The sequence below is a fragment of the Hippocampus guttulatus genome, chromosome 6 (genome assembly GCF_054856545.1).
Source record: "Hippocampus guttulatus isolate MCC_2025c chromosome 6, RoL_Hgut_1.0, whole genome shotgun sequence".
NCBI lineage: Eukaryota > Metazoa > Chordata > Actinopteri > Syngnathiformes > Syngnathidae > Hippocampus > Hippocampus guttulatus.
Window position 1 is genome coordinate 24033052 of NC_141266.1, and position 25864 is coordinate 24058915.

A 25864-nucleotide genomic window follows, 5' to 3' on the forward strand; every position below is an offset into this window, starting at 1 on the left:
CCCGACCGGATAACAATTTACCATCTACCTCTGCAGAGCGACGGCACCAATCACTGCGTATTGATAAAACCGTAACGCATGTCTTAGGTGGCGCACAAAAATCGTTCAGTAAAAGCCGAGTACAAAAGTCTCGATGAGAGTGTTAACAGTTAAAGACAAGCACACACAAACAACGCCCGCAGCATCCCACATTTGCCATGTTATCGCACAATTGCGCCTTAGAAGAAAGAAGGAAAATATGATGCGCTCGTACTCGATATATTACGGCCACGGTTTGACCGCACTAATTTACCCACGCCACCGCCACCACCAGCACCGCCGGCGACGGCGCACACCGACGGAAACAAGGCAAGATGGCGACGGAGGGTCAGTTCGAGTACGAGTCTGTCCTCTGCGTCAAACCAGAAGTCAACGTGTACCGAATCCCACCGCGAGCATCCAACCGGGCCATCAGGTGAGGCCTGACCGCGGGGGGCACGGTAGCCGCGAGCTGCCACTTAGTGGACGAACCGTTACCTGCTAGCCGACGCAATGTAGCTTCATGCTATCGGTTAGCGTTGAGTGTCTTATTTTTTATTTGTGTTAGATTTATGTTTGTTTTTTTTGGACGCGGTATCTTCTCATTTGTTCGAAATACCCAATTAAAAGCACATTTAAGTCTTTTCCACGTTGTTTTTGGCGCTCCATCATGACATGCCTGACGCAAAATGATGCTTATCCGATTTTGTTGTTTTGGAAGAGCCTAATGAGATACGGTTCCCATTTAAATGAGGCCCTCGTTTTGGTTCAGTACACACCTCATCTGGACAGCGTCCTTTATTCAAGGACACTTGATTTCATTCTGTGCCACCTAAGGCGGCTATCACACAATCTCGTGTGATAGCTTTTGACCCACTGCACCTGCACAGTAGTGGACATAACACCCGATTGACTCCCGATTGGTTGATAGGCGACATGACGGATGATGCAAATAATCGGCTTTTGGTTGCATGTACACTGACTCGCATCTTGAGTCACGCTTTTTTGAACCACTGACGCCGCAGATGCGTTCAATTTAGTAGTGAGCAACAATTATAACCTAAATTCTAATACTTGTTCCCTGAAGATGTTTTTCCCCCCATAGCGTTTATTTAAGAATGCCCTGCTCCCAGTAAAATACGGATGTTCGATGTGTTTTATCCATTCACCTGTCAGCCTTCATGAGTTAAAATATGAATCCAATATGCCTAGTGGTTAAAATCAGTACTGCTGTCTGATGTAACTTAATCGATATAAGCAAGGGGGCTGTTTCTAAAACCAATAGGATTTCAAATTCATCCTCACAAGTAAGCTGGCCCGCCATCAGATTTTCTGTCCTCCAATGAGTTGATCAAATCAAGCACAGTTCGACGAGCAAAACATATCTTTTGCGATCCGAACACTCGAATGCGTTTTGTAACCAGCATTTCTAGTAAGTTAGTGTGCTGTAGGGATTATAGCTAACATATTTTTAGTGTTCAAAACCAGGCTCACGTTTTCCTGTGTAAGCTTAACATGTTCTCTTGCGATTGCTTGGGTTTTCTCGAGTTACTCTGGCTTTGTCCCCTATTCCAAAAACATGAATTAGGGTAACTAATACCCAACGTCAGCTGGGATAGGTTCCAGTTCACCTGCGACCAGTAAGCTGTATTGAAAATAGAAGGGTATTTTTGTCATGCTATTAGGTAAATATTGATTTTGAACTGCTCATTGGTGTATTGGTTTTCTGTATGATGGTTTCTGTGTTTTGAGGTGGACTTAATTGGTTAAGTCCCCACTGAAGGCCCAGATGCTAAGCATAAACAACACACATCCATTCATTGCTGTCCAAATGTTCTCACTCTGTCTTGCGTGTCCCGTCCCAGGGCCGCTGATTGGAAGCTGGATGCTCCCGACTGGTCGGGACGCATGCGAGTGGTGGCTCGCGGGAAAGTCGCCTATGTCAAGCTGGAGGATAAAATATCCGGTGAGAGAGAAGCAGCTATGACTCCAGTATTGTCTGTTGCCCCCCCATCACTCAAACGACTTTTGTTCATTATCAGCTTCCCAGGTGACTCACGAGCTGGGTCCTTCATTTAGATCAGGAATGTCCAGCTCCGGGCCGCCGTCCTGCATGTTTTCCATCTCCCCCGGCTGCAACACACCCGATTCAGATGATCAGCTCATCAGCCAGTTCCGAGGCAGCATTAGAACCATCCTGATTATTTGAATCACGTGTGTTGCTCCCGGGAGTGCTGGAAAACAGGCAGGATCGCGGCCCTTGAGGACCGATTTTGCACACCCCTGATTTAGATTTTCTTGTGCTCTCAAGCACATTCCAAAAACACTCATAATTGTACAACGTGACAATAGAAAAAAAACAAACATATAGTGTACGTTGTGCTTCAGATTGCCGCCAGAACATGAGCCTTACAAATTGAAATCATTTTGGTTCAATGTGCAGGGGAGCTGTTTGCCCAGGCACCAGTGGATGAGTACCCCGGCATCACAGTGGAAACAGTGAGCGACTCGAGCCGGTACTTTGTACTCCGCATCCAGGATGACAACGGTGTGTGGACTGCGGGCAAAATTGCAATTAAATTCATGTATCCTTTTTACATGGACATTTCAAGTGACACGACTCCCTATACTGAAGTTCATTTCACATCGGGAAGTGACTTTTGATACCTATCTTGACTTGAAGTGCTCCCGAATTTTTTATTTTTATTTTTCGTGAAGATATTTGGACTTTTACTCAAGTATTGATTTCAGTCACTTTATTGGAGACTGTCCAAATACCCTATTTTCACGAACACAAGGCGCAGTGTCAATTACGGCTGCTGTTTCTGTGTTAAACACCTACCCAAGACGCATTCTATTATTTTGGACGCAGGCATGTTATAACGTGCGCTACCTTGCCGTCCTCAGTTACGTCCGCCTTTCTTCTGTAGAAGCAGCATGTGCAAACACAAAGCGGCCCGCCTTATTAGGCGGCCCCGTCCGATTTGGAGACAATTTCGGATTTTTCAGTGCGCCTTTTGGTCATGAAAATACGGTACAGTAGAGGCCGCCCTTCCGTGAAGTAATATGACGTTTCTATGACAGGCCGCAGTGCCTTCATCGGGATCGGGTTTGGAGACCGAGGTGATGCCTTTGACTTCAATGTTGCACTGCAGGACCACTTCAAGTATTCAAAACTTAAATCGTCAAAAGTTGATTTAAAAAAAAAAAAAAAAAGAAAAGATGATGCAATTTATGAAACCGTCTTCAAGAACTGTTTTTGCCCCTTTTGTTTGTGAAGGTGGGTAAAGCAAGAAAATGAATTCAGCAAACAGGCGCAGGCTCCAGACTCGGCTCCGAAGCTTGACCTGGGCTTCAAAGAGGGACAAACCATCACGCTCAATATTGGGGTAATTTTATTTGGATACAATGTCAGAAATGGGAATTGCCACTATAGGGGGTCCTTGGCTCACGGCGGTCCTGAAGTAAATTGTTTCAAGGTGCACAATGAATCCGTTTGCGTAATGGAATGACACCGTTCGCGCTCGACTTCCTCTTTCTCATTCAGAAGTTTGATGCGTTGTGGCCTAGATGTGTTTTCTATTTGCTAATGATAGACTTTGGCGTGTTCCGACTGGTTTATAAATCTGAGTAACTGCAGTGGGAATGAAACCCCCCACTCAACCAAATTCCAGAAATGGTTGCCGTATTTATTCAAATAGCAGCCGAGGAGAGTTATTTATTGACTCGGTTATAGAATAATATCGACAGTAGGGCCTGAAGATCGGATTTTTTTTTTTTTTTCAGGCCAATGCCAATTCCTTTAGTTGACAGAATAAAATTCCGAGCGACGATCATTTAAAAATATGTCGGAACGATATAACTTCCGTTTTGATCCGTTCACGCTTTCAACAAAAAGGATGTGAATTACAGGCAGAACATTTGACTGCTTTCCAGTACTTTGCGCTTTAGGATTTGTTAAACTTTACAACAGAGAGAAAAATCTGCAAAAATCGGCTAATTTTGGATTGTCCTCCCCCGCCCCCCGAAGTTGAAAGACCTTGTGTCGGATGATCATTTGGGCTTTGAAATCATATTGTGCAATCACGCTGTCCGACACGCACTCATCCAAATGTCCCCCCCCTTGCAGCAATCCAAAAAAAAGGATAGAACTCGTCCACAGAGTTCTGGTGGCCTCGGACTCCTTCCACCTCCCCCCGGAGGCAGGCTAGCCCCACCCCCGTCCTCCCGATCTAATAATCATAACACGGAGCCGTCTGTGGGAGGAAATGACACAGGTAGGTAATTGTAAGCCTCCGTGGAAAAGCCGGTAGAGGTCAGGCGGCCAATTAGCCCGTCGCTTGTATTTTTGTTTTCCTTTCATGTCAGGAGTATTTTGTGATCTCAGGAGAAACAAGGGGCGACTGTTAATTGAGGTCACTGGGTGTCTTGCTTATGAGTTAACATTTACCCCCCCCCCCCCCTCGTGTTTTTTTTTTTTTAACTTGCCATTTTTATGGACTTAATATAGCCACCAACTTAAGCTGTTAGAAGACAGAGTACAAGCCCACGTCATTTCAACTTAGTTGGAACAACATTTTAGCGCAACTATCAGCCATGACTCAACTCAACTCAAGTGTATTTCTCGAGCACTTGAAAACAATCTCCGCTGTATTCAGAGTGCTGTATGTACATGGAGCAATTTAAAATCACTGTCCAGTTGAAGACCCAAGTTCAAGACTGCTGGCTAAAGATAGGGAGCCCAAGTCCGCAGGATGGGACGTTCAAGGGCCACTGGGAACAAGCACCATCACTTCATTGAAATTCAAGAAAAGGAGTGCCGGGTCCTGATTTTCTCCAAACGGGATAAAAACGGCCTCAATGAGAAAGCCTCGATTTTACTCAGCGGGACACCGACCTGACAGTCGTCCGCATAGCAGTGGAAGGAAAGAACACATTTCCTTCCTGCGACTCACACATGAACCAGAGAAGGTCAGAGGAAAGTGATTTATTTGTTGAAAGTAGTCATGAGATGGCGTACGTTGCTTTGGCCTCGGCGGACTGCCGTCAAGCTGTTGTCAGTGGAGCATTACAACCGCAGCGTGGAGTCGCGTGTGTCCAAAACGGTGCACCACAAGGTCCAATGCTCTGGAATTTCTGATGAATGGTTGAAGAGCAGATCCGCGTAACCGATTGCACTTCCTCAAGTACATACCTGGATGTTTGGTCAAGTTGGTCAGTTCCAAACTACTGAATTTGAATTCAGAAGTGTACAATACAGATTCGGGGTTTTTTTCTAGTTTTTTTTTTTTCTTCAATGCAACCCATTCAAATGAAAATTCAATGTCCCGTATTTCGTTTCCTTTGCCTGGCCCAGCCGTGGGCTTTCAAACTCAAGTTTAACTGCACCTCTTCTTCACCAGGTTGCTTGCTGGATCTGGACTCCAGCAACTCCAACTTGGTGGCTTCGTCCAATCCGCCCGTGATGACCGGCTCAGACCTGTGGGGTGACTTTGACTCCCCGAAGTGAGCAACTCCCGCTTGGCTCTTCCTCCACTCCTTTCTCTCTCTCTCTCTCTCTCTCTCTCTCAGTAACATTATGCAGCACTTTGGTCGTCGTTGCTTTCTCCTTTGGCGGGGGTCCCTACCGCTCCCTCACGCCCCCTCCCCGCCATTTCTCGTGTATTGTACTGTACTAATTAATCTGTTTAAGTTCTCATGTAGTTGGTCTCAAGCCTAACACTAAGACTCTCGTCTGTGTTGATTTGTTTATTCCCTCCTTTTAACTGTGAACATTCTAGAGAAATGTGATGAAGGAAATCTAACAATGAATGCAGTTTCTGTACAAAGAATATTTATTTTCAACGTGTATATCCCCAGTAGTCTGTGAGTTATGGAAGTCCGTTTCTGCCAGCTCTTTTTTTTTTAACTGTAGGAAGCCCGTTTGTTTTTTTGGGGGGGGGGGGGGGGGGGGGGTTCAGTTAGTAGCCTGTTTCCACCAGTGATTTTTCTTTTTATATGGCTTGGGAGGCCCCTTTTTGCCAGTTTAAAAGAAAAAAAAAACAAAAAAAACAAAACATTGTCAGACCACCTTCATGCGCAAGCCCTTCCATAGGCGAGCAATGTTTGAAACACAGTTGCATGACCGGGTTGAGTCCGAAGAAGGGAGCGGGGGTATTATCACTGACGAAAATGGGCTCCTGACATTTAAAAAATAAAATAAAAATCCACGAGCAGAGACGGATTTCTGACAGTTAAAAAAAAAAAAAATCACAATTATTTGTCTTGCAGGAAAGGGCTTCCATAGTGTGGCATCTGTGTTGTAGCTTTTTGTCCCCCACCCCCTTTTTTTTTAATGCTAGGTTGATAATATGCACTTTGTCTGTCTGTAGTATGTCTTAATTCAACACTGGAACTTTGCTCTCTCATACGTGAGGTTTACCACTATAATCTTGAAAGAAATCTTGTTGACTTTGAGCGGCTTTCCCAAGTGGTGCTGCTCTCTAGCGCCGTGCAGTGGACTTTTAACAGCAATACTTGCAGCGCTGACATGAGAGAGCAGTTGCTTTCTGGAAACGAGCAGCCCGTAGTAAATCAGATCAGAGGGCGAAGGAGGCAGCCAAGTTGGATGTGCCCGGCCTCTCTAAAATGTTTGTGATTTAGTGGCTGTGGATGACAGCTGAGCTCGGTCACGAGCTCTGTCCTGCTTGGTGAAGTCATCGCCCGTCGTTCTTGGAGGGCGCCGCCATCCGACAACCTGAGAGGTTGCGTGCTACCGAACTCATTTGAACGGCCGGGTTTTGATGTAAAGCGTTTCAATTTGGACTGACGCATTGTTGGGACCAAGCTTTTTGTTTGTGAAAGGCATTTGCGGGGGGGGGGGGGTTGTTTTTTTTTTTGGGTTTTTGTGATGTTGCTGTATACATGCGGCTGGATGATGTCAATGCCGATGGATGTTGAGTGGTATTTGCTTGCAGACAATTTAACCCGGACAAAATGTTTTACTGTCTCATGTGATTTGTTGTGTATGGGAATGAATATGCAAAGATAAATATAAGAGAGGCACAACGCAACTTGGATGTACTTTATTTCTTCAACAAAGAAAATGCGGGAGGAAACAAAATCAAGTGTCAGTATGATCAACGGTGCGTGTAATACGTCATGGATTATGAATTAGCACCTTCCAATGTCAAAGGGGGCCCTTTGGGTGATGACTGGACTTGATATAAAAAGCTGATGAAGCATTTATTTGCTATCGTCGATATCCAACTTAAGGTCCATATGCCCATTGTACTCAATTCTGCCCACTAATATATGTTTTGTCTACAAAGTTGTTTCCCCCACCAGTGGGAATTCAGGCCGTTGCCGTGGCGATGCGCTCTTTGCAAAGGAAAATGATGCTGTTTTTGTGGGTATAAACCGAGGCGAAAATTTTGCATGTACATCAAGCTCGGCAAAAAAAAAACAAAACATTTTGGAGTGTTATTGGGCAATTTCTTCAAAATGGCTACGTAGTGCCCCCTAAATGTTTTTAACAAAGCACCTTTGGTTGAAAATTTCATCTCGAGCCATGAAAATTAGGAGGCATATGGAACTGCCCAAAACCTCCAACAAAAATCAAATCCCCCAAAAAGTTGTAGAGTCAATTGGGAGTCTGCCATGTCCGTACACAAGTCCACTCTTTGTCCTCCCTTCTAGGACAACGTTGACATACTGGTAGGACGGCGACATGTTACGCATCCTAAACTCTGCAACAAATGCTTCACTAGGAGCGTCACCCTCATGCAGAGGTCCTACTAGAATGCCAAAGTCCTGCTTGTGAAGGTCGACGGCCCTGAAGCCAGATATCAAGAATATCAAAGAACGTTCCACAGTTCACCAGTTAGGTTTCATTCAGTCCTAATAAGTGGCACTAGTAGTAGGAGGGGGCGGTGGGGACCGGTGAGTCAATTATCGAAGCACATTCGAGTACATGGGCCTTTAGCTGTAGATTAAGTGGATGGAATAACTGCTCCAATGGTTTTCTGTAGGTGGCCCGATGGGGCACTGGGAGCGGAATAAGCATTGCTCGGAAGACGTCATTCTACTCGTGCACCGAATCGTCTCGCACGTGAGTACAACATACATAGACCTTTTCAGTTGGGTATCCAGGAGAGCGCATCCATGCTCCGCCGGCTTTCCGTGGCCCCTTTTGAAGGGCCATTAAACCTGCTTGACACGATCCATGAAACGCACGCTCGTCACAGGCAATGAAAAGTGAGGGCACATAAACATCGATATGACTCAGCGTGTGAAAAAAAACGGCCCCCGCCGGCATTGAGCGTGAGATTTATAGTGTTGTGGACTGTTTTGCTGACAACGTCCCCGCAGTTCCATCTCGACGGGGCTCCCACCTGGACTTTGACGCAATTATGCCCGAGACCCCCGCCGGGCCTTGTTTGCCCAGGTTTTAGGGTTGCCACGGCGATTGCGGCAGCGTTTCCTATTCGATGACCTCTGGATACGCTTGGGCCACCCGGACAACTCTCGGCACAGGTCGGCTGTCGGGCAAAAGGCGGACAGAAGCGTGTCGGTGCGAATGTATGGACAGGTGGCCAACGGCAGCTGGCTCACCTTTGAGGTTCTCCTCATATTCGCACAGCGTCCTGGTGCAAATCTCATTGTTGATCACGTAGACGCGATGGCGGCTGAGACACAAGCAGTAAGAAGTGACACGCTACTCACCCCAAAAGGTAAGAGAGATTCACCTGTAAACTTTTGAATGTCCGACGCCTCCGCGCTTTATTTATTTATGTATTTATTTATTGCGCAACGAGGAGCTGAATCTCAAAATTCACGTTAGTTTGATCCATGAAAAATCTTCCAAGGAAGTCTACTTCTATGTCTTTCTGTGACTCTTCCAGTCTCTCTCTTGATGATGTCATTCTATGAGCGTCCGAGGTCATTCTTTGGCAACATCACAACAGATGATCAGAGCCTTCTTTTACGAACGGAAACCCAACAAGTCAGCGGATGTGCGTTGCTGCCAAAATGTGTGCCGCACACGTTCAAACAGCCTAAATTGAACGACTTCCATCACACGGGTGTGTATTTGACCAAAAAAAACGATCCGTGCGCCTTAGTTGGCCCCTTTTAGTCAAATAAATGAACTTGTAAGTGATCAGCCACCACTGATCGTTGCCCTCTGCTGGCACCCACCTGTAAATGCAGCGTTCGCCCACGCATCTCTTGATGGGCCTATGGACCGAGTACATCCTGGTGCATAGGTACATCTCCTCCCTGCAGTCTACACGGGCACACAAGCAGAGGTGTCAAAATATTCCATCGTATTATTCTTGGTAAAAAAAAAAACAAAAAAAATTAAAAATGCAGTTATAACATCATGAAATAAAAATGAAAACGAGCTGAGCATTTTTTAAAAAAATTTTTTTGGCCACACTTTCTCCTTCAGTGCATGTCCTGCTCATGCCTCGGTCACCTGGGGGCAGTATAAGACTCATTTGAATATATTGTACAAGACTCTCTCTCGGATTCTCACGATGGCAGTAATCGTCATTCTTTGCAGAGGATAAAGAATATATGCCTACCTGTGAGTATTGCTATGTTGTCTGCCTACATGTGTTTCTTCTCCGTTTGTTTTTAGAAGTGTCACCCCCCCCCCCCCCCCCCCCCCCCTCCACGCAGGTGCTAATTGCAAGCATGTGTGCCTGCGGTGTTTTCCGTTGTATGCCAGCGGCGGCTATGCGATTGCAATAAGTCTGACCACTTTTAGCCTGATACAAGTTGATACACCTTTTTATGGGAGGGTGGGAGAGAGTGCCTTTCAACTTGCAGATTTACACTTGGAGGAATTCAGTAAATGGATATTTGAGATGAGTTCAAGAATAAATGACTGAAATAGAACTACACAGAGCAGACCAAATTGTTTGTCGTCAGAAGATGATTAACTTCAAACTGCTGCCCAAAGGCAAACATCGTTTTGTTTTTTGTTTCCCCAATGTTGTTATTATTTATTTGGCTCCAAGCATGGATTTGGCTCGTCACAAAATACATTCCTTGCGGGGAACAGAAAGAAAATTACTGAGGGGTTGGTCATTGGCAAAAATGCCAGCACCGACTCTTTACATTTGAATGATTTATTGATTTGTTTATTTGTCCCAGTTCCAGTTGACACTTTGCTTCTCTTTGTTTATGGCTCTTTTTACTTTGGAGGTTGGAAGTAACAAGTCTATTTTGGCAAAGCAAAGAGTACAGATTTTTGTCCAGTCTCCCTAAGTGCAGTCAGTATACATTTCTACTTGCCACCAATGTGGCAGGTTGTGGTGGCCCACTTACTGGCTGGCGGGAGGGTCCTGGCGGGTGCCTCGGTGGTCTCTGGTGACGAGAGAAAGGAAAGTCACAGCGCAATATGTTGATCAATAAGAGGAGTCTTTTCGTGAAACGTTACCGATCTCCTGGGCTTGGACGACACCTGTGAGTGCTGTGGAACGCACACACACACAAAAAAGAGGTAAGTTTTATTTATTGATCGGAAAAAAAAAAAAAACAAACACAAGAGCGACTGGAACATCATGAAGCGAGCGGATTTGTGCGTTCTGTTTGGCAGCGTTACCGTGGAGACCGCAGAGGAGCAGGAACACTGAAAGGTTGCCCATTGCAAAGGTTGAGCTTGACAAACGAGGAAAGAGGAAAAGGTCAGACAAATAAAAGTTAAATATCTTCATGTTATTTATGTGGGGTTTTTTTTTCATTTTAAGTCATTGTCTAGCTGTACATATAGTGCAGTGTGATGATGCCTCTTCAGACTAAAATGGCCCGTGTTCACTCTTTCATTTATTTATTTCAAAGAATCAGAGAAGCGAAGTAAAAATAAACAACGGAATTAATACAATTGTGTTATCGCTGGGCGTGTTGCTGTGTTCACAGTTAAACCAATCACATTCAATCGCATGTTAAAGAGGCGTCAGTCCACATCTGCCACCATTTTAAGTGCCTCTGGTTAACCCTAAATAAAGTTCAGCTGTTCTACTAGGCATTTCGTGACTTTTTTTTTTCTCTTTTTCCAGTCAAAGCCTGATGGTTTTGAAACTGTTCAGAATTCCCCTCAGCATTTTTATTAGTCGTAGTATTTTTCCATCTATATCCTCACAACGGTCGCAGGCGTCTTCGGGGGACACCCCGAACTGGTCACCAGTCAATCGCAGGGCACACGGAGACGAACAACCATATGCGCTCACAATCACACCGAGGGACAATTTAGAGCGTTCAGCCAACCTATCATGCATGCTTTGGGAATGTGGGAAGAACCCGGAGTACCCGGAGAAAACCAACGCAGGCACGGGGAGAACATGCAAACTCCACACAGGGAGGCCTGAGCCTGAATCGAACCCTGCACCTCTGTACTGTGCTTACCAGTCGACCACCGTGCCTCCCGTATTAGTATTATTGTTATTATTATTATTGATGTTGTTCTTATGACTACAATGTTATTTTAATTGAGGGGGGTGGTTCCCGTTTAAAAAAAAAAACTCAATCACTTATGTCACGTTTATTGTCATATTGCCTAGTAGCATCCTTTTTATTAACCTCTCACTACCTTAGTATACATTAAAGCAAATGATTTTTACCAAAGGGGGGCTAGCTCAAGGTGCCGTTGAAACTAGGCCGCATATGACGTCACAGGCCTCAGCCAACCCCACCCGCTAAATGTTGAGGGAAGATGGTGTAGCTGAGCTGACACTACATTACAAATGCACCGTTCTCACAGATTTTTTTTTTTTAAGGGCGTTTTTAAAGCTATTCTCATTCGCAACTCCAGTTGCTTTGTCTCGCTTCCCACACTGCATCATTCCTCTCGCAATGTGTCAGAGCAACTTAGTCCAAGTTGTGAGTTCTCTTGAAAGAATGTGTGTGTGGGTTCTTGTTTTGTGCCCAAAATGAGCACCCCCTCCACCCTTTTTCCTCTGGAGAAATCAACACTTTCCAACTGGTCACTTTCTGAAGATCACTTTAGGCACAGCCAGTTGAGCATGTGGGCCATGCCTTTTCAATGTACACACATTCTCTTAGCGTGCTTTGGCGGGTGATGTGTTTGGCTGTCGCTGAATTTGTCTACAGTGTACGTACACACATCTGTGCAAACTCTCTTTGTTTTCACAGGATTAACTACAATCGTGAGCATGCATATAACACACAAGCCAGAAACAAGCTTCAAGGTAAACGATCGATATATATTTGCTGTTATGTGTCCTCAAAACCCTGAAGAAAAAAAAAAAACAAGACGACAATACTCACAACTTTTGCTGTTGTCCGAACCTGCTTTGGTTTCGCGACTCGTTTGTCCTCTTGTTGTTTTCTCCTCCTTCTCTCCTTCTCCCTCCTCCTTGCCTTGTCCCTGGTTGTTTTCAGCATTTCTCCCTGCCCCATTCCAATGAGCCTAATTGATAACACACTGCTTTTGTTTTTGATTCACCTCATTTTTTTTTCTTCATCATTCTTATTTTCCAAAGATGTCTTCGTTTAGCATCACCGCAGTGAAAACACACCTCATCAACCAAACGGCGTAAAGTTCATTCATCAGTCGTTGACTAAAATACAGTCAAATCTCAGGGATGTTTAACGTTGTTGGCACGGTGGGCTAGCGGTTAGCACATCTGCCTCACAGTTTGCTGGTCGGGGGTTTGATTCAGGGCGCTGGCCGAGACAAACAACCATTCACGCTTTATTGATGCAAGCAAATATTAATCAGGGAGTTTCTGACCGTACTTTAAAGGTGTACTATTCACTCTTTTAGAGGAAAAGTATAAATAAACAACTGAAAAAATGTGGTTGCGTAAGTGTGGACACCCTCTTGTTACCGGGCATGTTACTGTGTTCACACTGAAAACAATCACATTCGATCTCGTGTTAAATAGGCATCAGTACATTTAAAGTGCTTCTGGTGTACCTCAAATAAAGTTCAGCTGTTCTCCTCGGCAATGTTTGCGTAGTAATTGGATAATATCCAGTTATCTGGATGGGACTGTTTTAGACACAACCAGCAGGAGGAGCCAAAGTGTCAGTGGTAGCAGCATTGAAAAAAATTCAGCTGTCTGAAGGGCCAAACAAGGTCGCCGGAGAGACTTTGATGACAGTTTGACTGATGTGGGGGCAGCGTATGCAAAACAGGGACGCTCCATCCAGTGGGCCTGTCAATTTGACACGCCAGACCGCAACGGACTGGAAAACAGACAGACCAGGGAGCTGTGAGCAAATTGACTCCATCAGACGTGGCGGAAATCTGCGCGAGTCGAGCCAATCGGAGTCCCCCTTCTAAGATTGCTTTCCAAGTTTAAACAAACAGAATCCGCTAATAAATGAAAGAAGACGCTGAAAACGGAATGTCACAAATTGACCAAACGTACAGCTAATCGGATGAAAGCAACAATCAATCGCGTCGTCTTTTGATCAGTCACATTTGCTAGTAGCAATCATGCTAACGCCGTATGTAGGATCATAACTTTAAAATGATTACCTTTACATTATTAGGTGTATTTATTCTTTCTTATTGGTCCATTTCTTAGTAGGCTACTGAGTTATTTAATTTTATTCTACATTTGTGGTACAGTAGAATAAAGTTTTGAAATGAATGAAAAAAATGTGTAATTAGTCTATCGATCTAAAAGTATATGATAGAGTAAAAAATCATTTTTATTATTATACTTTGTACATGTCAGAGGCTGTACTCGCTTTTACTCAGGTACAGTAGACGAATCTGTATATTTTTTATTTTTTTTTACACAATTGTCGTCTACTTAAGTTACAGTTTGTGAGTTCTTCCACAACCTCTGTGTAGGCGGTCAAGTGAGTAAACACACGATAAACTCTCGACTCGTTTATGACCCTGACGCGGTTTGTTGCTGCATGCCAGCGCTGCCTCACACGTTCACAACCGCTTTCCATTTCACCCAGGACATGCCCCCTCCCCTTCTGCGTCTCCCTCGGGTGCTACGGAAAAATCTTTCGCCATTTTCAGCGTCTCCTTCTGGGACTGTGAGAACCCCAAAACTCGAGCTGAAGTGCTCTCATGAATCAGGGTTGAGAACTGGAAGCTGTTGGAAGGTAATCAAAGCCTAATGTCGGAGAACGGTCGGATCGTGGGGGGAATTTTAATACGTGATGACACTGGTCACCGCAAGGATGAATTTCAGACATTTGGACGTCTGAATTTACTTCCACAACGCAGCCATCAATCAAGCTATCGTCTCACTGCTATACTGAGAGAAGCATACAGTAGCATCTCTTATATATCTCTCTAGCATATATCTGTATTTAATATAACATTTTTAAAAATATATATTTTTTCCAATTCAAATACACAGACAGCTGTTTAAGGTTAAACCGATACATTCAAAACAATCTCAATGATACAATCAGCATTTCCGGTGATTTGTTGCCAACATCATGCTCATTTTTTTTTTCTCTCCACATTTTACTGTCTTGACATCGTGAGCTTCCTTCAATTTGTCATCGCCGCCCTCTTAGCCGTTTCGCTGTGTTTCCTGGAACAAGCAGGTTGTAATTTCAGGGGACAAACGCAACTATTCTCGAAAAGAACGCGTTAGGGTAAAACCAGATATGAGCGCGTTGGCGAGGAGTGAGTGCTCGAGCCTAAGTGTCGCGTGGGATGAAACGAAAAATCGATTCAAAAAAGGAGAGCAGTAATTCAAATCAGACACACCATCCAAAACACACCTTCGTGTTTGCTGTTTCAGGCCTGTGTGCGCCAGGCAAGCCTGACGGTGTGCATTAGGAGGACGGTGCCGTGCAGATAGTAGTGGCAAGGTGATGAAGTGCAGTGTGTGTAAATAGACGAGCCGGGGGTCTATTTATAAACGGGCGTTGAGTAGCCCTTTAGCTGGGCTTAGCGCAGGAACTGCATTAGCCACTGCTACAAACTCAAACTCTTACTAAGCAGCACAATGGAAGTGTTACTTGGAAATCTTAAGTCACGTTACATCCCCCCCCTCCTTTTTTTTTTCACTTAGCGCAGCCAGAGTGAATCCATCGTTAACATGTGCGAGGTTGAACCGATTTATTTTCACTGGCGGAATCGCCATGGCATGATTCAGTGTACCGAATGGCCATGAAACTTTGCTTCACATTTTTTCGGGGGGCGCCGTAACCTGAGTGCGAATGATTTTTCATGCAGTGATTGTGCCCCTGTCACAGATGTAGGGCAAGCATTTAGAATAGAGGTCGGTGTGTGTATATTATATCGCACTTTTTTTTTTTGCAGTGATACAAAGTAACAAATACACAAAAATACATAGTTGATTGCCAGATTCTGAGTGTTTATTTTTCTGACAAATTTGTACTTTGATGTTCTACATTTGTAATGTTTTTTTCATGGTAGTTGGACCTTTAGCTGACATTTTGGAGAGCTCATCACTGCCATCTATAGGAGCGTAATCAAACAGCAATTAGTTCAACTTTGGGTGGAGGGGGGTTATGTTAATTTATTGTTTTGGTTTTTTTTACTTTTTTTTTTCTCCAGCAAATAAAATTTGTTTTTGTAGTGGCCCTGCAGTGGTCTGAGCTAAAATATTTGGTATTTAAAGACTTTTTTAAAAAACTATTATTTTTGGTCTTAGTTCACAGCCAATAGAAAGTAAAGCAGGAGTGTCAAATTCATTTTTCTCATTAGGGTTTCTCCTGGAGGGGGCATTATAACTCTGAACCCATACAAATGCATGTTCCTCCCATATTTCCACATGTACACAACAGAAGCCGGTAAAAAAAAAAAAAAATCTACTATTTTTCAATCTATTTCAAAAGGGGGACTGAGAACAAAATGCTTACAATATCTCAAAGTTATTAAGAGTGAAGACAATTTTCAGTTTTGGTAATTTAGCGGGAAACAATGCAGTGGACATAATAAAATTGCTTTGCAGGCCACATAATATGGTGTGCCAGGCCGGATCGTGCCCTCGGGCCTTGAGTTTGACACCTATGAAGAAAGAGGCATATGACTCCTTACCAATTTAACAGATGGAACCATGAATGTTTATCATACTCTTCTTTTTATTAAAACACACATATTTACACACTGGAATCTATACAATGGCAGTAGTGACAATGATATCTACATATATACTGTATATGTTTTTAAAAAATTGATGGAAAATATCTAAGAACCTAATATGTGCAATTTAGTATATTTTATACACTCACTGGCCACAACATTAGGTACACCTGCAATATTTCATTCATCAAGATTCAGTGCAGTTCTTTATGAACAAAGATAATGTAAAACATGAAAATGACATGAATTAATTTTTTTTCGTTACATAAGAGGCTACTGGTAGGTGCTTCTAATATTTCGCGACACTCCTCAATGTGTTGTCGTATGTCAGTCAAAGTGAACATTATTGTCTTTTTGCTGATCCAGCTCTTGCTTTGGATCGCATTGGATGTTGTGTCAAGTCACACGCGATTAGTTTCACCAAATTGCAAAATATACAAAACAGTGACGCTTTGAGATACAAGTGACCCGAGTTTTTCTGAGATACGAGCCGTCGTTCGGCCGATGTTTTGCTTGAACTCGCTAGCTTGATGCTCATAAACACCGCAAAACGCCATAAATGGGCTAACAAAAATGATTGGTGTCACGATATAAAATATTTGTTCTTTTTGGGGAGGCTGTAATGATATTAGATACAAATATCTCAAGGCACCATTGTACTCACAAAAAGTTTGGGAAATGGAGAGCTTTCAAGAGATACCTAAAATTTTGATGAGAGATCTTAATAGAGAAGAGCACATTGTGGAAAAAAGTACTGAACAGTTGGACATTTGCATTCCAAAGTTCGAGAAGGTCAAATTAAGTTCACTGATAATGGTTCTGGAGCATTTTAGGTTTACCCTGAAATGTCAACCTCAAGCCTGAACTTTTTGTGAGGAGTGTATCTGGTCAAATAGGGGGAAAAAAACCCGACCCTTATGTTGGCTTATCTCTCCCCTCTTCCTTCCCTGACAATCTCCTCCTCCACTCCTCCTCCCGCCTCCCTGATTTTCCTGGCCTCCCGCTCGGTCTCCTCAGCCCTCCTCCTCTCCTCCTGCTCCGTCTTCATGAGCCAGGGTCCTCCCAGGTAGCTCAGGATCTCTTCGGGGTTCCCTCGCAGCTCGGGGTCAGGGTTGAGCAATTGTCGGAAAAGAGCCATGACCAGCGAGCTGAGTCCGCGGAACTGTGACGGAGGCGGGTTGTTCCGGTGGTTCTCTTTCATGATGGTGGAGCAGTCCAATTCCTCCTCGCCGCTTCCACTGCCGCCCTCGCGCTCAAACCAGGCTTTGTATTTGGTGTAGCCGGGGTCATCGGTGGTGCTCTCTTCCCAGGGGAAGCAGCCAGTCAGGAGGCAGTAGGTGAGGATCCCCAGAGCCCAGCTATCGATGCAGGGCTCCACCCTGATCCAAAGAGGCTCCTTCTCCTCCTTCTCCTCTGTGACATCACACTCCTTAGCCTTCTCCGGCTCCTTGACGCGTTCCACCTCGGGGGTGCAGAAGGGCGACTCATACCACACGGCACCGACGGTGTAGCCGATGGGCCGGGTCAGGCCGAAGTCGCCCAGTTTGACCCAGCGGCACCTGTTGTCGCACAGGAAGATGTTCTCGGGTTTGATGTCCCGATGGACGAAGCCCAGGGTGTGGAGGTGGGTCACGGCGCCACTCAGCTGGGACATCACCCTCTGGACTTGTTCCTCGCCCAGGCCGGCCTACAACACACAGAGGTGAGGAGTGATACCTGAACTGACAAGTAGCCTCAAACTGCCACCAGCACTGTACACCACAGTGGCTAATGCTATAGGGGGTCTGACATTAAGCCTTGGATAAGGTAGACCTAAGCCATGTGTTGGCTTGTTTGCAGCAGACCAGGTGGTCTTTAGTGGTAGCGCTCTAGAATGGTTTAGCTCCTACTCGGCAGGCAAGATTTTTTAGTGTTAGTCTTGGATTCTCCGGGTCCCATTCTGTCCTATTGTCATATGGTGTTCCACAGGGTTAAATTTTAGGGCCCCTGCTGTTTTCATTGTATTTGCAGTCCTTGGAATCATCTTTTCAGGTCTTTATATTTGTTTTTAGATATGTAAATGTTCTTTCCCCACCTACCTCTTTGAGCTCCTGCACCCTTTGGTACCTGCCTGGTGCCTCACTACGAGAGTACTTAGAACTAAGTGGGGTCTTATAGGGGATCCATCTTTTTCGTTTGCGGGTCCCTTGCTTTGGACTGACCTTTCATGAAACCTTAGGCAACCCCCCCCCCCCCACCCCCCCCCCCCCCTCTCTCTCGGTCCATCTTTAAACCTTGCCTTTAAACACATTTTAATCTCCTGCCTCACTTCACACGCTTCCCCGCCGCTGGCTGGGCCATCGGGGCTGAGTGTTCTCACTCTTATCGCTCCCTTTGCTTGTTACTGGCAGTGACAAGATGCCCGCTAACCTTTATCCACATCTTCTTTTTTTTTTTTTTGCTGACATAGAGAAAAGATTAAAATAGACTCACAAAAAAAAATACATCATTGACATTTACATTTATAAAGAAGGCCGGCCTATCTGTCAACGTCGGCCCGTCCCTCTTGTATAGCGACACACATAAGAGTCTACTGACCTCCGACACGATCACGCTGTACAGGTCCCCGTAGAGGCCGGCCTGCTGGGCAAAGACGTAGTGCGACGATGTGGAAAAAAAGATGCCCAGTGCACGCGTCAGAGAGGGATGCGTGCAGTAGGAAAGAGACAAGTTGTACTCCCTCAGGAAGGACGCGAGACTCGTGGACTGACGAGGGAAGAACTTCAGCGCCATTGGTGTTCCTGCAAGGAAATCAATGACACCACGTGAAACATACCACAGCCTAGTCGGATGTCAAACAGTCATGAATAATCACACACGAAATGCTCAAAAGGCGAACGATAAAGCTGTTTGAGCACAAATTCATCATCCCGCTTGTGTTGAATTGTCTGACTAGTGAGGAGCAGAGAGATACTAGTTCACGGACCTTAAGCCGGATTTCAAGGATGTTACATAAAACGACTTTCCACAGTATCGCGCATCCGTCGAACAAATGTTACTTTCCCTCTGCGGGCGATTGCGTTACGAGCACCTTCGAGCAACCCAACCCTGAAGAATCGCACTTGATTAAAGCAGCGGGTGTGTAAAAGGCAAAATGGACGCCGTCCAAAGCCTCGTCTGTCCTCACATTTCTGCCACAGTTGCCCAACACGACGTAACGTTTCATCACAAGTAGGAAACCCGAGTCGGGCTTGCTTACATTGAGAGATGCGCTTCGTGGCTTTCTTTCGCAACAGAGTAAGCCGTGCGTTACCTAACCGAGTTAGCGAGTGGGACAGCGGTGGGGAGGGCTGGCGCAAATTTCACACTGCGACAACGGAGACGTAATGAGCCCCAAAGTGTCATCGCGACGGGTCGGCTGACCTTTCTTCCTGTGGACGGCCAGCATGACCTTTCCGTAGGAGCCTTCCCCCAGGAACTTCAAGACCTTGAAGTGGTCGGACACCTTCAGGCTGGAGATGGCCTGCGCTGACAGGTAGCAGCGCTCGTCCAGCTCCTTGGCAGTTGCCTCCTGCGTGGGGACGGAGGAACGGAACATTTGACCGCTTTGTCCTTTACTATTGGTTCAACTCTGCCGCAGAAAGAAAAATCTGCAAAAAATGAGCATATTTTTTGCTGAGGCGGCATGCTCGAACGGTATTCTCTTTGGCGTTTGTCGCAATGTGTTAGCGAGACTTCACACAGATCTGATCGGAATCCAAAATATGCAGAATCGTTGTCCGGTTGTCCTGTCAGAATTTGCCGATCGTTGTTTGATTAGGTTGGAGAGATTGATTGGATCGGACTTCTCAAGCTGTCCACCAATTTGTTGTGTGTGTGTGTGTGTAATGATGAGGCGATCAAAGTCTCTCGTTTTGCCGTTCTAACTTCAAATGAACGTTTCTATCAGCTATCCCAGCGTGCATTGAGGCAGAAGGCGTCAGGACACATGTTCTCTCTCCTTCGCCCGACCGGCGGGATCAACAACACCATGGCGGCATCTGGAGCTGTCACTCAGGTCTTAAATGGTCAACGGCTTTGTCTCCCCTCGTCACAGCTCGGATGATAACGCTTTGAAGTCAATCCCTTATCACGTCCGCCCCGGCAAATGCGAGAGGGAGCGGAGGGAGGGCGAACATTTAAAAAAAAGTGTTTTTGGCTTTTGATATTCTGCGCGGGCCTGTCGGAGAAAGTTCACCCCGTCTACGCCACGCAAAGGCTTCGCGCACAAATTCCCTGCTCGTGGGATGGGAAAATGTCAGCGAGTGGGAAAGTGACACTTGGCACAGATACGAACAAGACGGCTCGCTTTTAAACGGAACATTTGACCCCTTTGAAGATGCGTGGCGTGTCGATGGATTCGAATGTCGCCAAAAATGTGAAGACAGTCACGTCGGACGGACCGCGCTTACACGTGTGACCTGGCAGTTTGTAATATATGACCGCCGATGTGAAATGATGCTGATTAAAGGCCACACGGAACAGAGTATCAACTTTTAAATTCTTGGACCACTCTCCAATTTCTTGCGGGCTGGCGACCAGTCCAGAGGGGATCCCACATCTCACCCAAAGTCTGCTGGGACAAACCCCCGCTCAATCTGCTTCAGAAAATGGCTGACTACTTTTGCAGTGTTTTGAGAGTAGTGCAACTTTCCTGAATCCAGATCTGTCATTTTTTATTTTTATTTTTATTCTTATTCGTGTCGGAAACTTGAATTTGATATATTACCATCTTATATGACCGAATTCAAGAGTTGTTGTTGTTGTATTTTTTTTACATTGAATATTATATGTATCATAACTCAAAATCTATTGCAACCTTCTTTATTTGTGGCCGACAGTAAAATGTTTTGAATGAATTGATGCTGAGTCATCAATGTTTATTTTGTAAAAGCTAAAATCGTTTTTGTATGAAGAGATAATGTGCGCAAAGTTTCAGCGTTAGTTGTTTCGTGATTTGTTTTGCATTAACCCTCACGTGTTCGCTATAAATTTGTGAAATTCAGTCAATATAAAATTGTCATGCGGTCGTACCGCAAGACAGAAGCGAGGTGAACTTTTGACAAACTGTCCTTTCAGCAAGATGGCGCACCCGATGGGAAAACACGTTCACCTGACCCGGCCCCGATGGATTTCTTTTTCCGGGGTGTCGTCAGGAACGAGCTTCCATGGAAGAAATTCCCACACGGTGACCAAATCAAAACATTACACTTCAGATGCATTCACTGAAATTGTTGCCGATTGGAATTTCTGTCGTATTGTGCGTCAGAGTGTTTAGGACGGTGCATGAAGATCGTCAAAAGGTTGAAGGCGGATATTTTGAGCATGTGGGGGATTAAATATTCGATGTAAAATGTCAAATACGTCAATATTTATTTCCAGGAAATATTGAATAATTGTGGCTGGTAACCATTCAGGGTGTCGCTCGCCTCCTGCCCCAAGACAGCTGGGATAGGCTCCAGCACGCCCCGCGATCCTTGTGAGGATAAAGCGACTTGGGGGGAAAAAGGGATGGATCTCATAAAGGTAAAATGTGTTCATCCTACTTTTGGGTTGCAATTATGAAGGCAGCGCTCGCGAGATGATACAATGCATAACTGTGCAATTTATGAATTCACATGTCCTCAATCACAGAGCAGTCCTGCATTTTTATCACTTGGAGAGCGTATTTGCAAAATGAAATGATTATTCAAGTTCACCGCTTATGACTCATGGATTTCTTTTAGCGCTGCGCGTGGGCCAACATTCTCAACGTGGAGCTCAGAGGGAGCGTTCGACTTACACGAACGCGGTCTCGCTTGAATGTTGTCCAGAAACGCAAAAGGCAGGTCGTCGGCGGGCATAAAGCAAACGGACACAGAACGACAGAGAGTAGCCTTAGCGTGCTTCCGGCAAGTTTGCGGTTTCAAAACGAGATGGATTCATCTTGGTCAAAGTACTCACTGCCATGCTTGTACGAGGTGTGTGATGGTGGCGCTCTCCTCCTCACGAATCAAGCCGTTGTCGCCGCACCTCGTCGCGCTCGGGTGCAGCAGCTGCGCTGGACTGGAGTCGTTCGTCCCGCGCCGGTTGCGTCGAGTGGACCTGCGGCTGATCTGCGTACTGGCAAAGTAGACGATGAGCGGCTCTCCCCGGGGTCGCGCACGTACACGACGCGCTCCCTCTCTTTTCCGACTCTGCGGCTAAGTCTGTCTGCAGCTCGCCTGGTGGGCTCCTGGCAAGTGGGCCTGAACGGGTTGCGAGGTATTTCAAACCTCTTTTTCACCCCCCGGTGTGCCCCCCGCCCCCTGCCCGTTCCACTTCTAAACACAACCACAGTTGATGGCCCCTGTTTCCAATCTGTCATTCACCTTCACCCTCCCCAACTCTCTCCGTCAGACTCTTTCCATATCTCTTTATGTTTTTTCCCTCAGCCCTCGCTTACGGTCCGAGTCGGTGATTTCCCTCCGTCGCGTCGGATTCCTGGTTTAATCAACAGGTATGCGGGAACGATCGCAATCGACCAACAAGCCTGTAGCCTTAATCCCAGGACTCTTACTTGGATGACAGGGTACAGTTAAGCGAGCCGCTGCTGGATTTATTGTCCGAGATCACTCCCCTCTTATGTTACTCTTCATTCCATGTCTGTCAATGCACGGGCGGTAATAAGGGAATGACGCGCACTAAATATGTCGACCCACCTTCATGCATTTGACTGTTTGAAACCTTCCGGAAACAAGCTTCAATCATATCCATAACCGTCATCTCAGATTCCGTCCTACTGTCCATTGACGTACATTAAGTCATCCTGAGTGCTACTGTATGAAATATAATGTAAAATAGAACAGGGAGAGGAGATGTGTCGTCGTTTTTGGAACCCCAACTCCCATTGTGGACAGCCCGAGGCACACCTGTGCGGTAAATCTGTTGCTGTCTCGATCTTACTGCAGCTCAGTGTTGGCTACGAAACCTTCATGATTTCGTTAGAAACCCCCCCAAAATGTCAGGAAGTGCATACGAGAACGGCTGAAATGGATTTGGAGATCATCTGAGTCACTTTGAATGCACGTTTTGACCGTGATTGGATCATTCCGTACACAACCGCTTCCCAGTAATAAGGGTGTGCACACTTTTGCAACCACATGATCTCAGAAAAATAAATGCTAAAGTCAAGAACAGATACTTGGAAAATTACAGAAGTAAAGTAACCAAGTATTTGTACTTGGTGACTTCCTGCCACTGTCTGGAATTGACTCCATTTTGAATCAAGGGCTTTAATTACCGTAATCAATAACACACAACGGTCATACTTCTTCATGATCGACGGCTATATCAAATATAATACCCATCCAACTATCTCTTTCCCGGAGCATATTATGGGATGTCAGCTGAGTTGAAATGGAGCCTTACAAAAATAAAAACAAAAAAAATACAGCATTAGCATGTCCGTGCCAGCTGTTCTTCCTACTTAGCACCATCTGCAGGTCAAACCTCCTCTTCTCCGTCTCTCTTCTCCTCAACACCCTCCTCCTCTTTCTGTCGACGCCCTTAGATTTCCCCCTGGTAGTACATACTACCCGACTAGTATTGCTCCCGCCAGCGTTACGTAACACAAACACAGGCTGCTATCACGACGGCCGCGCCGTGCTCAGGTTACTGAGCTCACCCACACGACCCCTGCTGTGTTTTGCGCCTCCCATGCATGCCGCGCGCTAGAAAGTTTGTAGTCACCCCGCAGGGGTTCTTTGGCCCCTGCTGTGGCAACCTCGAGCCACTCTATCATCCAAATAGGATCGACGCCATTCACACGCGAACATTGTGCACGCAAATATTTTGAAGTCACACGGTGATTCTCGCAATGGCAGTTTGCATGAATTCCACTCAGATTTGCTGCAAACCGAGTTTGAAAGTAAACCAACAACTGTGGGTTTCTAAAGGTTGATAGTTCCTCCACTGGCGGGTAAAACAGAAGAATTAATTCAATTCTCCTGTCATATTTTGTCATCTCTCTCACTTCACCTAAAGATTATGTGAAATGATTTTTACCGATTTGTTTCTAAATACATTCAATGTGTTTGAAGGTAAAAGCTGAATATATACAACCACTGACATCAATTTTGTACTGAATTGTTCAGGAGTGACCTAAAACCTTTTACCAATTTGGTTGTTCACATTTTCGCTAGCCCGCTACATAGCGAGTCTTCAGCCCAATGAACCGCTAACAGTTAGCCATTTCAGTGGCTAGGTTAGCAGCTAACTTATGTGGACTCACTCACAACACACACAAAACCAGCGGTGACTCGTTGCAAAACACTGATGCCGTTCCACGGTCCACAAGCTAGCAGGCCACAAGTTCATAAGTTCGCTGTCCATCAAATATACTTTTCAAGAATTAAAACCGCTGTCTCTTTTTCTTTTTTAATGAAACTTTGTCTTATGACACTATTGTGGCGTTACTCTGAGCAAAAGGTTCAAGAACCTCTGATGTGTATTATTTTTTTAACAGAGCCAAAATGGATGTGTAGCCTACTTATATTCATAAGCACCTTATTGTTATCGAAAGTACCCGATAGATTAAATATATTGCTGGCCTGCGAGCTAGTAAGCCCGCTTTTTCTTTTATTTTTTTTTAGCCCGCAAGACCGCATTAATATGTGGACCCTCTCACCACACAAAACCATGTGAGATGATGATTATTGGACTATATCGCTACTCGAGCTAGCAAGCAGGTCGCTAGCTAGCCATCAAATATACTTTTCAGGATTTTAAACCTGTGTGTCGTTTTTGACGAAAAGTTGGACTTAATACACTTTTGAGATGTTAGCATAAAAAAGTTTGAGAACCGGTGACGTATATTATATTTTGAAAATAAAGGGATTACTCCAAAAAACACATTTGAAAATGTTTTCTTCTCAAACCTAGAAATGGTTGGGAATTTCTGATTTAAATGCCAACAACATTATTTCTCATTTTTTCCAGTTGATTTGAGAATACCCATATTGGTTGGATGAAATGATGTGTGTGGGATAATAAAGTTTGGCCGTGTGACATAACCACCCGCCGCACCACCTGTCACAATGGCCTTTTGTGACAGTGATAATCGCCTGCATTTTTGAGGGTTTATCTCCATGAGATTAATATTTCCAAAACAGTGTCACTGTGCGTTTGTATATTATCTTTCCACACAGGTCACACTGCTGTGTTTTCTCTTGTCGCCATTCCCTGTGGGGGACCTGACATATGCGTGATATAAGAGGAACATGGGAACATGCATGTCTGCGGGGACAGCTGTTCCTGTGTTGCTCTGATCTGGGGCTTACCGGTACTGTGTAGTATTTATGGATCCACAAATGACTGTGAGCGAGCGTACAGTTAGTCCGATGATGCCGCTATGTGGCTGGCGCACGGTACAACCACAACCCCCCTGTCACAAATTACAACTGCTCAGTCAGCATGCCTGCATGTGATTGGCACCACTGCATGGCAAAGACAATAACATTGTGTGGTACACGTCCTCCACCAAGGTTAGACTGTCAACTGAAGTTAAAAAAAGCAGCCACCGAGGGCTTTGTTGAGTGCAAATTTGGAAATGTCCGTGCAGTCCGGCAGTTTGTGATATCATCAGCGTGCACTCGGACAAGAACGAGGCATTCAGAACTCTGGTGACTGAGAAAATACTACACAGTGTCACATTTTTGTTCATCTTTGTTATGCAATGCATAACACTGAGATGTTCCAAGTACATGTACTTTGCTTACCTTATTTAACCGAATGATTTTGAGAAGTGTTTCCAAATTTTTTTCACCA

General features: G+C 45.1%; 3 protein-coding genes across 4 annotated transcripts; 1 reads left to right on the forward strand and 2 right to left on the reverse strand.

The window, feature by feature from the left end:
* The first annotated feature begins 285 nt into the window (after positions 1-285).
* necap1 (NECAP endocytosis associated 1) lies at positions 286-7070 on the forward strand. Its single transcript, XM_086112693.1, has 7 exons — positions 286-454; positions 1884-1984; positions 2462-2566; positions 3103-3184; positions 3299-3407; positions 4148-4295; positions 5421-7070. The coding sequence occupies exons 1-7, from the start codon at positions 354-356 to the stop codon at positions 5525-5527; spliced, it is 753 nt and encodes a 250-aa protein (XP_085968819.1). The 5' UTR covers positions 286-353; the 3' UTR covers positions 5528-7070.
* Positions 7068-12367, reverse strand: mfap5 (microfibril associated protein 5). The gene is made up of 7 exons (XM_086112696.1): positions 12292-12367; positions 10610-10665; positions 10445-10477; positions 10333-10371; positions 9196-9283; positions 8611-8684; positions 7068-8537 (listed from the first exon to the last, which is right to left on the reverse strand). The coding sequence occupies exons 2-7, from the start codon at positions 10650-10652 to the stop codon at positions 8407-8409; spliced, it is 408 nt and encodes a 135-aa protein (XP_085968822.1). The 5' UTR covers positions 10653-10665; positions 12292-12367; the 3' UTR covers positions 7068-8406.
* Positions 12368-16037: 3670 nt separating this feature from the next.
* Positions 16038-22402, reverse strand: sbk3 (SH3 domain binding kinase family, member 3). 2 transcript variants are annotated; one of them, XM_086112686.1, is made up of 4 exons: positions 22022-22402; positions 19463-19610; positions 18638-18840; positions 16038-17747 (listed from the first exon to the last, which is right to left on the reverse strand). In XM_086112686.1, the coding sequence occupies exons 1-4, from the start codon at positions 22025-22027 to the stop codon at positions 16986-16988; spliced, it is 1119 nt and encodes a 372-aa protein (XP_085968812.1). In that variant the 5' UTR covers positions 22028-22402; the 3' UTR covers positions 16038-16985. The 2 variants fall into 2 exon arrangements, with proteins under 2 accessions (XP_085968812.1, XP_085968813.1); XM_086112687.1 differs by lacking the exons at positions 19463-19610; positions 22022-22402 and adding an exon at positions 19026-19300.
* Between the last annotated feature and the right edge of the window lie 3462 nt (positions 22403-25864).

Bases quoted from the DNA above. Each gene is read 5' to 3' on its own strand.
- sbk3 (XM_086112686.1), bottom strand. The intron at 18,841-19,462 runs GTCAGCCGACCC...ATTTCCTTGCAG, and splicing joins GGCCGTCCACAGGAAGAAAG to GAACACCAATGGCGCTGAAG. The intron at 17,748-18,637 runs GTCAGTAGACTC...TGTGTGTTGTAG, and splicing joins ACAGCGTGATCGTGTCGGAG to GCCGGCCTGGGCGAGGAACA.
- mfap5 (XM_086112696.1), bottom strand. From the start codon at position 10,652: ATGGGCAACCTTTCAGTGTTCCTGCTCCTCTGCGGTCTCCACG. The intron at 10,372-10,444 runs GTAACGTTTCAC...TCTCGTCACCAG, and splicing joins CGTCCAAGCCCAGGAGATCG to AGACCACCGAGGCACCCGCC. The intron at 9,284-10,332 runs GTAAGTGGGCCA...GTGCCCGTGTAG, and splicing joins CAGGACCCTCCCGCCAGCCA to ACTGCAGGGAGGAGATGTAC.
- necap1 (XM_086112693.1), top strand. From the start codon at position 354: ATGGCGACGGAGGGTCAGTTCGAGTACGAGTCTGTCCTCTGCGTCAAA. The intron at 455-1,883 runs GTGAGGCCTGAC...GTCCCGTCCCAG, and splicing joins GCATCCAACCGGGCCATCAG to GGCCGCTGATTGGAAGCTGG. The intron at 3,408-4,147 runs GTAATTTTATTT...CCCCCCTTGCAG, and splicing joins CCATCACGCTCAATATTGGG to CAATCCAAAAAAAAGGATAG.